At 39.1% G+C, this 17244-nt stretch overlaps 1 protein-coding gene across 3 annotated transcripts in view; it reads right to left on the bottom strand.

Annotated features, from left to right (window-relative positions):
• Window positions 1-17244, bottom strand: part of MAPK10 (mitogen-activated protein kinase 10) — a 55419-nt gene that overhangs the window by 26850 nt on the left and 11325 nt on the right. For 2 of the 3 annotated variants that reach the window (XM_009993619.1, XM_009993627.1), the window contains exons 2-6: window positions 13352-13481; window positions 12470-12528; window positions 10687-10825; window positions 9687-9852; window positions 6446-6517 (exon numbers count right to left, since the gene is read on the bottom strand). In XM_009993619.1, the coding sequence (XP_009991921.1) occupies window positions 6446-6517; window positions 9687-9852; window positions 10687-10825; window positions 12470-12528; window positions 13352-13481 (566 nt within the window). The remainder of the gene's footprint in view (window positions 1-6445; window positions 6518-9686; window positions 9853-10686; window positions 10826-12469; window positions 12529-13351; window positions 13482-17244) is intronic. The other variant, XM_009993636.1, reaches the window with a different exon arrangement.

A 17244-nucleotide genomic window follows, 5' to 3' on the forward strand; every position in this document is an offset into this window, starting at 1 on the left:
TGCAATCAAAAAGGACATAGTTTATAAAAATACTTGATAATTCTTGGTAACACATGGGTGAAGCTGCTTTTTTTTTCCCCCACAAGCTTCACATGGCACAGCTACAAAGGGTTCAGTCTGCCAACACCAAAGAAAGTCTGTGTGCACAGCACTGCTAATGACAATTTTCAAGATGGCTCAAATGCTTGAAAAAGATTAAAAGCCTCCCAAATCCACCAAGCCCTTCCCTCCCTCTCCCTCCATTCTGTCTAAACCATGGCAAACTCCCCATTTTGTGACATTCCAATCTCAGGATCTTGCTGGAAGACCAAAAGGCTTCCTTTCCTGCCTGAATTTACCATATGTATGGATTTCAGTATGTTTTAAGAAGTACGCAGTATAGTATCAGCTCAATCCACTAAGATTTCTTGAGAAAGCCTTTCCTAATTCAAATATCACTTTCCACATGATATTATTAAAACCTTTTCTTAGTAATCAGGGTTCCAAAGTGTTTGAACACTGTATTAATGACTTCTAATTGACTACCTGCAACTGAAGCTGCCAACAGCTTCTCTCCTGAACGATTCTAGAAGGAACCAAGAGGGAGCTGCCACAAGTTTACACGTGATTATTCAAAGTAATGTACTAATTTGTCTCTTCTTTTTTTTAAACCTCTTGCAAGTGTCAAACTGATATGCATCATGCCTCTTTATGACACAGCTAAGCTGTCACTCTCTGGGATTCAGACTAGCTGATGTCACCTTCATTTGGCATGAACAGAACTGATCTGCAGTAGACAGGCAGAGCACCCAGGCCCACCTGGAAAATGCAGAAAGAGGTACACATCACATCCAAATCTCCTCTTCCTCAGAGGTTGGGTCTTAGTTTGCAGTGTCAAAGAACTGTTGAAAAACTATTGATTCTTCTTGGAAACTAGAGTTCCACTGTCCCTTTGAGAACAGCAGAGCTTGAAGAGAGTTTGGACAGGATGTCACAGGATATTAACAAGCATGTGTATACTAAGAAAAGGCCATGGGAATCCCAAGATGCAAGCTCAAGAATGAGAGGAGGCATGAGGAATGACTCATGCCCTTCCCTGTCTCCCATTTCCTTTTGCATATAACTATATAAAAGTAAGAGACTTATGAAGAACCTTGCCAAGCAATGTGAAACACACTACACTGCAGATATCAGGCAGTAACATTTAAAACATGTTTTGCACATCCTGCAGTTTCTACCTTCAGACCTTGAAGTTTCTCTTCCCAGGTCTCTAAGAGTATTTGGGTACCCTTGTTTTACTTCTTCCAGCAGGCATCCCACAGCTAATCTCTCCTGCTACAATAAACAGATTAGCATATCATTTAAGTACACTTACGTATTTTCATGCCTGACAAATTGTATATGATTCTGAGTGTGTTCCAGCCCTCTACTTTGGTCCTGACCGAACACTTAGGTGCTGTTGACAAAAAACACTTAAATACTATCTGTTTTGTCTACAAGTGCCCAGTTCTCTGCTTGTACCTGTGAACTGTACCTGTGAAAACTCAGCTCAAGTACAGACACTATCAAGGAAAACCTGATTAATGGCATAGAAAGGTAGGGGGAAAGATCTTTGAGACCTTCTAATTTTCATAAGTGTCTGAAAGGGCAATTAACTTGCTTTGGCTGAAAGCCACATAAGGCAGCAGTAGATGTAGCACATATTTAACCTCAGCATGTTCAGACACATGCTGAAAATCTTTTAGGTGAGTTTTGGGAAAAGAGCAATGGAATGTCTTCATTGTAGCAGCTGGGATCCACTCCAAACACCACACTGATCTCAGGCAGCATGGGGGTCCTTACACCAAGTCCAAAATGCACTATCAAGTGTATACATATATGTATCAAGAGTATACATATATAAATTTAAAAAAGAAATGGCAACAGCCAAATTGTCTTCACAGCTACACTGAAATCTCCTTGCTCCCAATAAAATCATCATAATGCAAAATCTTGCTATATCCTCAGAAAAAAGAGTCCAAACCCAAATATCTTATACCCAGGGAGGAATCATCCAGCTGAACAAAATCCAAACATAGTCATCAAATGCCATCACAGCTAACAGACACTTAAACAGCAGGCTAATGCAAACCAGCTGATCCAACCTGGAAAACCAGCCCAGCCATTCTTAAAGGTCCCTTTTAAATAATCCTGATGCTAATTGTTGGGTTTGTTTTTGATTTTCTAAATAAAGACAAAACAAGCTTTAAAAAAACACAACTGGGAACATGGAAAACAAGGGACTGCATTCAACAAAAGTGCAGGTGTTTTATTATACTGAAGTTTAAGAAAACCCTCAACATCCACTCAAAACACTAGCATTATACCCACTAATAATGCAGATCATATTTCAAATGCAAAGACAAATTCTGGTAAAGCATGGTGGAAAGGCAACATCTTTTCCTGAAAGACTTTCTCAATCTCAAAAATTTTCTCTAAGGCAAGCGAATTTTTCCATATGAATTCCTGGGATAATAAAATAGAATACTCAAAGTATTCTGTCTCCTAATCCACCATTCTCCAAGACAGTTGGTGAACAACAGAATTTTTTAATATCTGGCCACAGAAAACATTAACTTCTCTTTACAATCCATTTTGGATGCTCATAGCTACATAGAATGAGTATGGATTTTTTCTCCCTTGCTATCTTAATGGTATTTTCTCTTTTGACTGTCATAGACTCAAAGCTATTTGCAGTAGGAATTCTGTTTTCCCCACTCACCACTGTAATCCAGGCCTACCCAAGCTTAAGACACTTGGGTGTTATCACAATATGTTTCTATGACTAAATCACTGTTTCCTCTTGATCTGCTGAAGGACTTCCCAGAACTGAAAATAAATGCTCTTCAATTGCTTTATTTCCCCACTAAGTCATGTGTGTCTGTGGGACATTACTGTGGCCTCAGCAGCTCAGATCCTAATACATCTGTCTCACTTGAAAGCATTCTGACCATTTAAAGTTTTCCCTTCTCTTAAAAAAAAATACACAGAAATGTATTTCCAATCCTGTGTTGAGCTCTGGCTCAACACAGCTTTGGGGAAAGTCCTGGAGTCTTCCAGCATATTTCCAGTGGGATCCAAGAGTCAGGGCAGTTTTTAGTTACCCACACTCTTCCTGATTTAACTGAGACAAGAGTGGAATAACCATGAAAGAAATACTGAGAGAGAAGCTCAGAAGCTTATCAGAACTTGCCATGAATATTTTGGTCTGTAAATCCATCTGAAAACTGGATTTCTTCTCATGAGGGTCTCACTTCTGACAAAGAAGTCTCCCTGACAGTATTTTGAAATGTCTGCTTTAGGTCACTAACAAGGAACAAAGGCACCTGCTATGCAATTCTATTTGGTACTGTCCAGTAGCTTGGAGGGTGTTCTTATTTTTCTGAAACCATCTGGCTCATCACAAACTGAAACCACTTGAATGGACCAATCCTCCAGCCCTGCTGCATTGCAAGTGTCAGTTAGATTAAATACCTCAGCAACACTCCTAGAGCCATCATTTTTAAGTACTGTTTGGGTTTTTGCTAATAGAAATAGCAACTAACTGAAAACATGTCCAGAGGGCATTTTAATAAAGTTGAGAAGCATACATCTTTTAGGAAAACACAAAACTTCCATCTGTACCACCTGGGACAGTTATCATTTACTGCTACGTGGAGTCTACACAAAGAACTTTATTAGAGTAACTTAGAGATAGCTCCTTATTTATGTGGATGAGATGATCTGAAATTAATGTCCCTGTTTTAATTTCCATGAAGACTTTAAAAAAGAAATGTCATTTAACATCACCAGCACGTAAGTGCAGTGGTAACTACTAAGTGTAACGGTTTAGTCAAGATAAACTTTTATGAATTTTTCTTTCCATAAAACTTGGCAGTAGCTGTGAAATTTTTTACTGTGTCATACATGAATGTTCTTACTCCAGGCTAGAAATGAGCAAGCTCCTTATATTTGATATCAAGTGCCCACAGTAGACATTCTTTTGAATACTGAAAAGCACTGAAATTTTTATTTTCTATACATACTTGACTCTTTCAAGTAGAAAAGCCACTGCTGGAAGGCCCAAAGTACCCCAAGAAAAGTTTTACTGTGATGTTGGTTGTGAAATTTACCTGTAGGTGCAGAAATGCTCCAGCTCTAGGAAGGAAACTAGATCTCTTCACTAACAGCCACAGAAGGAGGGGAAATATTAAGGACCCATAACAGACCAGTCTTTCTAACACGGAAAACTTTTATTTATGGGGTCAAACTGGTAAATAAATAAGCATTGACTTGGAAATGAAAGTAGAGAGTCCATTTTTTCTTTTTTTAAATGTTTGGGTATTTTTTTTAAAAAGAAAGAGACTTCCATCTCACCTGAAGAAACGCACCATTAAGATGTGACAGCAGGTGTGACCTGGATCACATACACTGCATTTTGGGGTATGAGATTTGCAATGATTTAAAAAGAAGGACCATCCCACAGCTTACACAATGCCTTCTGCAGTGCTTAAAATTTCAGTTTTATTTTTAACTGATACTGAAATGCTAAAAGGTATTTAAAAAATATTATGTTGTTATCCCTGCATAAGACACTGTTGTATCAGATTGTTTGTCACAGCAAGACAGAAACAAATTAATTCTCATGTTTGAATGATTTTCTTAAAAGCTATGTTGTTTAAATCATATAGCTTTTTTTTTTTTTCTGGAACTAGCCAGGAGAACATGACTCTTAAATGTCATTTGTTGTTGAAAAAGGACAGCAACCTGCTAACCACGGTGCTACACTTTTGTACTCAAATAGCCTTTTTTTTCTGTATTCTATTTGCTTATAAACTAAAAACTCAATCAGACTTCCCTCCAACTAGATTATATGGAAATATCCTCAATATTTTCAGCTGAACCTCAAGAATATGATAAATCATTTAGCTTTTCTTCATACACTTAAAATAAAAAAGAAGACAGTATTTGGAGGAAGAGCTACGATGGTGTTTCTGACAGGTTGTTACCAATGAAACACAGTAAAACCACCCCACTGATTTCCAGGTTCCTGGATGCTGGGAGTTGCTCTGCAGCTTTGCATGTTCAGGTAACAACAGAAGGTGGGTGTGCAGCCTGCTCCACATGTTGCAGGAAAAGTGACATCTCAGAGGATAAACCCCACCATTTTTACTTCATTGTTGTGTTTTGCATCCAGCAACTTTCCATTCCTTATTTCTATAAGACTGGAATTTCATACTATGTTGCTGTTTCCTCCTCAGGAAACAGGAGGTACCTGCAGTTTCCCCATCTACCTGGTAGTAAAGTATAACTGCATCTTCACCTGGCTACCAGGCAGAGCTCCATTTTCAGTGAAAGCTGACAGAGCTATGAAAATAGGACAGGCAAGACCTAACTCTGACAAAAACCACAGCAATCACCCAAGAGCCAGCAAGGAAAAATAATCACTTCCATGACTACATGTCTGTAAAAGCTGTGTTTTCTCCACACCAACTGCTAATGCCAGATTTTTACGGTGTCTTTCTACCAACCTGCTGAAAACCATATGCCTATTTGCTTCTGAAAATGGAAAACGTGATGATGCTGCATTTCATTCTGATGGGCAAAACACACACTACTTAACACCTCCCAGACATCATGGCCAGGTTGTCTGGCTTAGCCCGTGATAAACCAGAGGCTAAGTAGACACCTCCTCTTTTGTTTTCATTTTCTAATATTGCTTTCACCACCTTAGAAGTGGTAAAAATAATATTACCCAAGACAAGAAGAACAAGATGAGAGGGAAATACAGTTAAATTAAAGACACAGACCTCATGCAGGTAAAGTCCTTTTTTAAATAAAGAGAATATGATTTCAGGTCAATTTGGAAACCATGACTGCCTCAAACTGACCAAGTCAAATTCTTCATTTTGTTTGAAAGAAAAACATGTTGCATTGGCTCAACTCTGAGCCCATACAGCATTGAAATGAATCCAAATCCATGATGCATTAGCAACCAAAAGATTATGATGTCACCACAAATGTTATGAAGTCACTATTTCCAAACCATAAAAGCAGAACAGCAGATTTACAGGAACCAGATGGGCCAAGTCAGGATTCTTTTCTTTTTTTCTTACTTATCCTTTGAAGAGTAAGTAATGCTATCCAATTTGCCATCATTATGCTTGTTTTCTATGTTGCTTATTAGTCTGACGTAAAGATTACATAAAATGGAATGATTACAGGTGTTAAATAACTTATTTGACTGAAATAATTCTGTGCCTCTGTTTATCATTTTCAATTTTGTTCACATCAGTAATGAGCTATTTTCATTCACTCATACCTCCAGGGAAGTCAACTTTTTGCTTCTATCTTTACAGTCCTGGTATAGTCATTATATGGTAGTAGGGATGAGGTGAAGCAGAGGAACAAATAATAGGTGAAGCTGCAGCAAATGGCACAAGGATACAGTCCCTTCCTGGAAAGAGGATTTTGTGGCGAACCATTTCTCCCATAATGCATCCCACAGACCATATATCCACTAGAACAGCAGAGACAGGGAAGTGAAGAAGGAGGAAAAAAAGCAAAGTTAACTACGACATTTCACTCCTAAAGGAGGGGAAAAAGAGCAGGTTGATCAGAACAGTACAGTTTGTTTTGTGGTTTTGTTGTTGGGTTGTTTTGTGTTTTTTTTTTCATGTCTCACCAAAAGCTAAAAGAAATAAGGAAATAAGTAAAAGCTGCATCAGTCAGCTCAACAGGAGTTAGTAACAATGGTGGAAAAAGGTTTAAATCAGCATTTTTGGGAAAAAGCCCACAGCTAGCAAGTAAAGCTCAAGTAACAATGGCACAGACTTGTGGCATACTCTGAGTTAATGGTGAAAATTTGTAATTTTTTAAAGAAAAAAAACCAAGAGGAAGAAAACCCCAAACCCAGACAATGATCATATGGAATAATCTCTACTTGCAGTCAGACAGGGTCTAGGCTTTGTCCTGCAGGACTGAGTATCTCTGCAGCAATACATGGAACTGCTCACATGAGGAAAGGCCACATACATAAATCCCTTAAGGGTTATTTAAAACTCCTGCTTCAGGATCTATACCTGTGTCCTGTCTATAGGTACCTATCTATCTGCATCTGTCTGCACTTACTGACTGAAAAGAACTGGAGAGTTCTCTCACCTCTGTGAGAGAGTGGACTCTGGTTTTTACTGCATAGGGACTCAAAATAAACACTAAACAAATGCTTCTCAGGACACCTACCAACAAGACTATAAGCATTTTTTATCTTCCTGATCCTGCCTTCAGCTTTTAGATGCAATATGCATAGCTGCATTATCTACTTGACTTGGGTGGGGTTTTTCTTTGCCCTTTAAGGAGAAAAAAGGCTAGATGGATAGTGACACGCAGAAATAAAAGACATGTAGTCCACATGAAGGGGAAAAAACTGCTTTCAAATGCTTGAAAACCTGACATTGTTTCTCAGCTTTGAATCCTCATTTTGTGGTCATGTTTGACCTACAATACCAGTTTCTCCTCTTTTTCTTCCCCCTTTTTATCCTTCAAAAGCAATGCAAAACAAACCAAAGAAACAAACGAAAGGACTGGTTTCTTGGTAAAACAAAAGAGAGGTGAAATGTTCCATTTGGGAGAAGGAGGGTACAGGTACCAGGGGCACGGGACAGCAAGAGCATGCCTGAGGCAGTGGCAGAGTTTTCTTCATAGTGACAGTTTTGGCAACTTCCACAGAAGTGCAGCCAACTGGTGATAATTATGCATCTTTAGCCAACCAAGTGCAGAAAGAAAATGAAAGCAGTGACCAGTTCTTATACAGGCAGTGTACATAGTAAGAGGAAAAAAAAAAAGGGAGCTTCAGTAATGTGGCAGCATAGGCCAGAGCAGGGAAGCAAAGAACAACCCTTTCTGCTGACTCCCTTGGGAGCTGGATCAGAGGCTCCAAGCCAAATGGCTCCTCAAACAGCTGATCTTCATTTTAAAACATCTTGTTTTCTTTCTTTACTTTATTTTCACTTTGTACAAGACAAGAGAATTCATCTTGAGCCAGATTCATTGCCCAGAAGTCAAAGGAATTCCCCATGACTTCTTCAAAGGGTATTTGATCAGGGACCTTTGGACATGGCAAAGCTTCTTAGTACCTTCCCAGCTGTGTATTTCATCAGAGAAGTGTGTTTAACTTTTCTTGCTTTTAATCATGTGGAAACCAAGTCCTTTCTCTGTCCTTTAAGGGACAGTAACAATAACAATGGTAATAATACACTAAATGTTTGGACAGAAAAAATAAAAAGCAAAATAATTCATTTCCCAATAGAAGGAACACTGGATACTGATGAAGGAACTACCTATATTATGCTGAGCCTAGTTCAGATTTCTGATTGAACTTACCAAAAATTTCAATTGCAAAAAAATAGGAAGATTAGTCTTTTTTCAGAAATTATTCTGTATAGTTAGACTTGGCATTGTAATTCTCTACTTTTAGACTTTTGTATTACCATGTGTACTGAAAATTCATAAACATTATAAATAATTCATGCAGAGACTTGCTAATTTTGGAAGAGGTTATGTGAGCATGCCTTTGTTCTTGCTTAAGTCATGGAATCACTTCCACTGCCCTTTATAGACCACAGTAAGAGTTTTCCCACAGGTTAGCTAACTTCTTCAATGTAAATGAATCAGGAGACTTCTTAATAAATTCCTGGTTTTGATGTTTGCTTTATTTATCATCAAAAAGTCTCCTTGTCAAACAGACAAGTGGTAGTTTTTGAGAGCAGAATCTGAGTCACAGCAGATTGTTCTCCATTACATGTTATATCCCCTCTTTTCCTGCCTGATCTACCTGATACTCAGATGCAATTCTCAGATTTGTCACAAAATTAGTATCACTTATAAAGTTTTCCCTTTGTCCCCTGCAAAATGTGGATTCTTCCTTACCTGTTCCTCTATAGTAAGGCACCCCCTACCTGCTTTTCACAATCTTTCCAGGGACCAATCTGGGTAGCTAGATTCCCTCAGAGACTGTTCAGAGAAAAATCCTATTTACATCTAGGGAGATTACATACAAGTTTGATGCATGATTTTTTAGCTTCAGCTTTTTCCTCTTCTCTCCAACTCTACTTGCCACTATAAAAAAAGACTCAAACTGCAAAATTTACAGCTAGATCTTGACCAGATGAAACCTGTCAGCAAAATCTGAGACTTCAGTTAAAGCTATCATAAAGACAGAAACCATTCCTGAAATTAAAATCGGGCTCTGGATTTGGAGAAATTCTGGAAGACCTAGGATTTCCTATTTCAATTTGTACTTCTTCCCCCAAGCAATTCAGAGACCCAGACTCAAATTTAGAACACACCACTTGTTCAGCAATTCCAGTGGTTTCCACACTGCTTCACAGACACAGAAGCTGAGGACAGAAAGAACTAACTGCATTTGTTAAATTCAGCCATAACTAAGAACGAGTTTATCAATACTCTGCAATCCCACTCTGATAAATTCACCAGCATTGCAGCCCAAATGCACTCTGTAGCTGCAGTGTGCAACAGTGAGAAACTATTCTAAACAACCTGCCTTTTAAACTCAAGATGTTGTTTCTCCTGTTTTCTTTTTCCTCTCTCTGGTGCCCCAATTGTACAATCATAGAGGCAAACCTTGCACCTCAGATCACACTGTGCTTGCTATGGAAATGCAGCCCTACCATTCTCCTTGTAGCCCATTCCCAAGATGACCTCTGGTGCTCTGTAGTAACGTGTCACCACGTATGGAGTCATCATGAAGCTGGTGCCTGCAGTCCTGGCCAGTCCAAAATCCAAAATCTTCAATGTGCAGTCAGATTTTACCACAATATTACTTGGTTTTAAATCCTGCAAAAGACAGTGAAAAGACGTATGACTGTCCTTCATAAAGTTAGGAACAACTGTGATATAGACTGATATTTTAGGTCACCCTTCAAATACTCTTTCACTCTTCTAACACAATTACTACCAGAAATACTTACTACACAGCAAAACCTTGCAGTTGTTTCTCCAGCAAACACTTCTGGAAGATGTTCTAACCTGAGATATTGTGGGGCTTTAGCTGGATGCAGAAGCCTACTGGTGTTCAATTAACTGCATTTAGCAGGTCAAGAAGCTAGGATTAATATTACTGTTTTGAGTATAGATGGCTTTTACTGCTGTGACCCTGGTAGTGACACCTGTGGCATCCACAGGTACCACATCCTTACCAGACACAGCACTCTTGATGTGGGAAAGCAAAGTGAGAGGATGTATTTAATGAAGACTTGGCAGTCTTTTAATTTGTTTTAGATCACACAAATTATGGCACATGCCAATTCCATATGCCCCAACCTCTGCAGATCCTGATCAAGCAATACTTGGACCACACTACAACATCAATTCCAAGTGTCTGAATGTCACATGTGGTAGATGTAGCTGCATTTTCAGGAAAAAGAACATTTATCTACATGTTTCAGAGATCATAACAATGTTTATTATTTATTATTTATTTTTAATAATCAAATTACTTTTTTTTTCTGATTAAGTCCACAAATACTCACATTCCTACCATAAGCATGAAGCTGCTCTGGTAAGCCATTTAGCTGGGAGATAGTTGATCCACAGTACACAAGAAACTCAAGTTGTTTCTAAAGTCTTCATGATTGTGTTGCCTTAAGTTTCCAACCAAAGGCCCCTTACCCTATGAATAATTCCTGCAGAGTGAAGATGCTTGATACCACAGAGCATTTGGTACAGTAGGTAGGACATCCGCTCATGGTCTAGCTCCATCTGAATGACCTGGCACAGATTGGCATCCATTAACTCCATTACCAGGTAGCTGAATGGAAAAGCAGAGTCAGAGGGTTATTGTCTGTGCAAGAGAGGAACCACAGCATCACCCCAAAAATGCCTTTTCTGTCTTCAAAATTCACTTTGCTTCTGATAACTGGGAGAAACACAGCTGAGGAATTGGCACAATCATGACATCACCATTTTGGTGCTCGTTTCTCACTGCACTGTGTTGCTGCAGATACACCATTCCTTAGTATCCCAGCAAAACAGGTGGATTGATGGTGCTTCTCCATGACAGAGACTGTACCCTGCATGGGCAAACAGGCACCACAACACTGAAACATGAAGAAAACAGAAGAGCCACAAGCACCAAATGACACGACTGCTTGGCCTTTGACCATTATAAGGAATGGCTACCACAGGACATGCAGGAATCAGAGAGCAGTAGAGGCTAAAATATGCATCCCCATGCAAAATGTCTCCAAAAATCCTCCTAAGATTGCATGACTTAGCACAATTCTCATTATGACTAATTGGTCTTGTGCTTCTGATAAGTAAGTTTCACTGACAACCTCAATCTAGTCCCCCTCCAGAAGTAACTTAAAATGTTAAACATGTCAGCTCTTTTCTTATGAGACATCTCACAGGAACAGCTGATCCGTAACTGTAATCACAGCATCATTTTAAGGTTGGAAAAGACCTCTAAGATCATCAAGTCCAACCATCAGCCCAACAGCACCATGCCAACTAAACCATGTGCCAAAGTGCCACCTCTGCACATTTTTTTAACACCTCTAGGGATGGTGACTCCACTGCTAAAATTACATTAAAGCACTCTCAAACCTTGAGGAAAACACTAGCTCTCCATTTCCATGTGAGCTGTATACCTTGTCATCTCTCCAGCACTAGCTACCTCCTCTGCTCTGCACAAGTCTGCAGTAACAGTATTATGAGGAAATTCCATATTCTTCATTCCATACATTCCAACCAGAACAGCAGCTGCCTGACTTCAGCCATTACTGTCTCTCTGCTATCACTACTGATATGTATGAGTACAGAATGGGAACACATTTCCATAGGATGGACACAGAATATGGGAAAGACTGGAAGATAAACCACAGAATATTTAAAATTTCACTCAGGGCAGGTTCATAGTACACACATCAGTGCTTGTGCAACAGGGCAATGTCCAGCAGAGATGCTAGTTGTCCTTCACACCCAGCCCTTGTTCCACAGCAAAATCATTTCAGGCTCTCAAATCTTATATTGAAACAAATATGTAATGAGGAAAGGTTTCACATCAGTCTCCACTATGGGAGACTATTTCAGAATGAAGTGGCAAACAACCATCATTTCCCAAGCAAAGTACTAACACAAAAGCAGACCCTTTTTTCCCCAAGCAGACAGACCCTAATAACACAAAAGCAGACCCTTTTAACTACTTATACCCCTGCAAGCATGCTTACCCTCTCAAGAACAATCAGCAGCAGGCTCTGCACACTATTATAGCACTTAGGATATCTGGTATTTGGCACCTGCTAAGCAACAAAAGCCAGAGTGTAGACTACACATTATCTATTTTAGAGGGGCTTATAACATTTGCATTTTGCTGAGTTACTGTGTTCAAGGTACACTATACTGTCCCATACATCTCTAAAGCCTTCGTTTAATTACTGCCTGTATTACTTACACATCCTGGAACTCCTCCAGAGATTTCTGTGGTGTGAAGACGTTTAATAAACTGATGATCTGAAAAGCAAAGTAAGACAAAAGGATTAAGAGATGTGATGCATTTCTTATATATGAAGAATGCTAATATGGAGGGGACAAATAATCAAGAACCACCTTACTAAAAACAAACAGAAGACCTTCCATCTGTCTGACATGGCCCTGGTTCCTCTGAGGGCTCATACACACACACACATAAGGACAAGCCAATGCCCAGAAGCAGAGCAGAGGACACTATAGCCAACAAGTCTTAATCTTCTTCTTAGCTTTCTTCAGCAGTTTTGCAGCAACCTTCACCATGATGACCTCTCATCTTCATAGCATCACAGAATGGTTTGGGTTGGAAGGGACTTTAAAGATCATCTAGTTCCAGTCCCCCTGCATGGGCAGGGACACCTCTGACCAGCCCAGGTTGCTCCAAGCCCCATCCAACCTGCCCTTGAACACTTCCAGGGATGAGGCTTTCACAATGTATACAATGAATCTGTACAACCAGGTCGCAGATGAAGTCCCATTCAAGAAGTAATGCTTGTGCATGGGTACTCCAACTCAGAAGACACTGCTTTTGAGTCACGAATCCCAGTGGCAAAAGGATGGATCCACGTTTCCAGCAACCACATGTTCTGGACAAGGACTTGACAAGAATGCAATCTGCTCTCTCCCCTCCTATGACCCTAACCCTAGTAGCAGCAGTCCTGTTTGGCATAAACATACTCTCTCACATAGGCCTGTAGCCCTTATAATTTACTTTCCATTTCCTTGGTTTTAAATAGGCACCCAAACCCCAATTTTCTTTCTAACAAACCAATAAACATAGCACTTCTCCCACTAACTGAAAACTTACATTTTTATGATTCACACACTTCATGAGGACCAGCTCTCTGTAAGCTCGCTTGGCATGAGTTTGGTTCTGAAATGGTCTGCTGAGCTTCTTAATGGCCACATTTCTGTCAAGGATGGCATCATATGCAGCACTGCAGTAAATACAAACACAGGGATCATGCACCTCAGAGGATGGCCTGCATGTCTCATGGCAAATTCCTGAGCCTCAAGTCTACTATTGCCTTTTTTTAATCACTGAGAAAAAATTACTGGGGCAAAAGAAAGAGAGTTTCTAGTGAGAAGCAGACATCAAAAGGAAACATATATCACCACATCAGCAGAAGACAGCATGCACAACTACTTCTGAACTCCAGCTCCATAGGGAATTAACACTTATTTTCAAGGGGTGTAAAGAAATACTTAAGTAGCTCCAAATAAAAATACAAAAACCTGTGTGAGAAAAAAATTAGTTCAATAAAGCAACTCTCTGTGCACTGGGAACATTGGAAAGGCTTTTGCTTCTTCTGTCATTATTAAGGACACCTTCACCAAGTGGCTCAACGAACAATTGCCCACTTATATCTAGAATGAAGTTTGCATTCTCCTGGTGATGTTTCCAATGTAACCAAGTTATTTAATCATTCTTTGAGACCATACAATCCAACTCCAATAACATACTTAGAAACAGAATCATTTCACAAAATTTCTTTACCATTTCCTTCTGATAATGAAAAAAATCACAACATGCTTAGTTAAACATTTTGAAAACAGGAAGAAATATGGGCTGTGGTTTGCAACGTGGGCTTTTAAAACCAGGCTCCTAAAATTCTACTTAAACTTTCAAATATTTTGTATAACCTTCTGTTATTTTGATAATCTTCACCTCCTATGCATTTGAATCACTTCTTTTGGTGGTTCAAATCTGAATAGATAAATTTTGACTTAAAAATTTCACAAAGCACACTTAATTCTTAGAAACATTCCCAAACAGTTCTCAGACCCTCTTCCTAATTCTTTTACCAAGAATGAGGAAAGACACCACTTAAGTTTTCTGCTACTCCATGAAGAGCAACAGTGTATTTCCTAAAAGATACATCAACCAAACCACTAGTTGTTCTAAAAATTACTTTTTTAACCACCAACATGAATAGTCCAGATCCCTTTTTTTTTTTTTTTCTTATTAATTCCTGTTTATTGTAGACATTCACTGCCATTTACCTAAGGAGTCTTACTGACCAAGTAGAGAGCCAAAAGAATGCAAAAACATAAGGAGCTTAGTCACAAAGCCAACAAAAACCTACAAGTGCCAAAAAAGCGTTGGCAATGTTTGTCTTGGAAACCACACAAGCAGAGAAGGATTAGAAATATTTCAATTACACTACTCCTGCATACATAACACATGATATACATCCCATAAATAGGAGTAATTCCTAAACGTGATGAGCAGTTCTGCAAAGAATGCTTTAGTCCACTTGTTGATATTTGGGGTAGGATGGTGGGATTTGCCCCAAAAAGATGTTCAGAAGGAAAAAGAACAATAAGAATTCTCATTACTGCCCTTGCTGGTACTCTAAAACTGTCTGAAAGTTCTATTTTACCATTTTTGTAGTGAAACTATTTCAGATCAAATGTTAATTTACAGAAAGAAAAATTAAAAATAAATACTAAATCTTCCCAAATTATCAACTCTGTGCAATGCCAAATCCTACCTCTGGTGAGGAATAACCCCAGGCACCATTGCACGCTTCAGGGAGACAGTCTGGGAAGTAGCTTTGCAGAAAAGAGCTCAGGGGTCCTGGTGGACAACAAGCTGAACATGAGCCAGAAACATGTGCTTGTGACAAAGAAGGACAACAGCATCCTGGGCTGCATTTAGGAAGGCTTTCACTAGGGCCTCAGGGAAGTGATATTTCTGCTTTGTTCTGCTACTAAGGCCACATCTAGAGTGCTGGGTCCAGCTCCAGCCTCCTGAGTACAAGAAAAATAGGGATGTACTGGAGCAATTCCACTTGTGAGATGTGAAGATAATTAGGAACTGCAACATCTATCATACAAGGAGAGGCTGAGTGAGCCTGGGTTGTTTACCGTGAAGAAGAAAAGGCTCAGGGAGAATCTTAGGGTCTTTTGGGAGGAGTAAAGAAGATGGAGCCAGACTCTTCCAGTGGTCCTAAACAACCTGCTCTGCTTGACTCTGCTGTGCATAGGTGGGTTGGAATAGGTGTCCCCCAGTGTCATCCATTCTGTCTTTTGCTAACAATTCTTTCTTCTGTTATTCATTATTAAGACATAACTTTTTATGACCTAGCAAATATGTTAGGCACGTGCATAAACAGGTATTATACTCACTAGTTAAAGCATACAGGAAGCAGCTTAGGTGGTAAGGCTATGAAAGATCCAGTCTGGCTTGATTTCATTCTGGCCAGAGAATATCACTCAACTAAATCTTAAGTTATCAGGAACAAGATGTGTGATTTAGAGCCTAACAGGACGTACTGGAAAGCAAACCTCCTGGAGCCAAGTGTCAGAAGTATGTCTTACATTTCCATTTGGTGTAGCCACAATGGGGCATCATAAAGGCCACAACTAAAATACCCTTTAATTCCATTAAGGATGTATAGAATAAATAAAATGCAAAGCCAAAGGGTATAAAACCCCATGATCTTTTAACAATTAAATGTTTTTTTCTCTATACTTCATGGATATATATTGCAAATATACTTCAGAGGGCAAATCTCTCAGCTAATCCATTTAACTTTATCACCTAACTTCTAAGGAAGAAGAAAAACCTTCATGAGACTCATCTGAGGTCTGTAAGACTATTTTGAATAATTTTATTCATCTTTTATCATCTAATTAGTTACATCATAAAATCACTAACTAGGAGATATCTGGACAACCACTGTCTCTGTCTCCTGATCAATTTTCTGATTTGTATCTCTCTGTTACAGCAAGAGATAAAAAACCATCAATCTAACATACCTAAGACTTTGGGTTTTGTAATCCATTCCCAGTCCTTTACATACCATGGAGGGAAACAAAACAACTGAAGCAATCCTTTGTACAGGGATATTTACTTTGAGATACAAGGATCCTGACTGTAGTTCTATCATTGTCTTCTATCAAATGCAAGGAAGGTGTCCAACTACTGCCACAAGTAAATAGGTAAATTCATTGCACTGAGTAAATGAATAGCACTGATGCTTTTTTTGTTCACCAGAGAGAAGCTTTGGTTTACACACAGCCAACTATGCATTAATACTACAATGAAATTACAGATACCACATGTAGGTCCTCTCTCTGGTGCTTGCTACACAAAATCCTTACCTTGGAACACCAAGGTTAGTATTGATGATATATCAGCCTTCTTAAGACAAACTTCAGTCACTGGCAGAAGAGTGGCTGTATAAACAGGTGACTCAAGGGAGCAAGAATAAGAGAGAGAGAGTAATGAGTGTCTGGGAACTGTTATGAAAAGACTGAGCGTGAAATTCAATTTCAAGATCGCCAGTAAGAGACTGGACTTGCATCTAAGAGCCTGTGCTTCTTTCTCTGGAAACTATCGTATCTCCTCTTGCTCAACTATGAATTTATTTCTTAATGTATACAGTTGCCCTGTTTTTATAACAAAGACAATAATTCACGCCTGGTCTTGTAATAAAACGAGAGTTTTACTGCAACATGAGCTCAGAAAAATCCTCCAAGTTTACTACCCTACCCCTGGCAGCTGTACAGCTAGAAGATGCAGGCAATAAAGTCATGACTCACCCTCAACAAATGTTAGTGTTAAAAATGCTTTTTTAAACCATAAATAATTTGAAACAAACCTATTTAGCAGAGATAAAAAATTTTAGCCAGATGTGAATATAAATTCATGACTACCAAGAGATACATGTAATTTCAGCTATTTAACAAGAC

This window comes from Chaetura pelagica, unplaced genomic scaffold (assembly GCF_000747805.2).
Source record: "Chaetura pelagica isolate M959 unplaced genomic scaffold, ChaPel_1.0 scaffold210, whole genome shotgun sequence".
NCBI lineage: Eukaryota > Metazoa > Chordata > Aves > Apodiformes > Apodidae > Chaetura > Chaetura pelagica.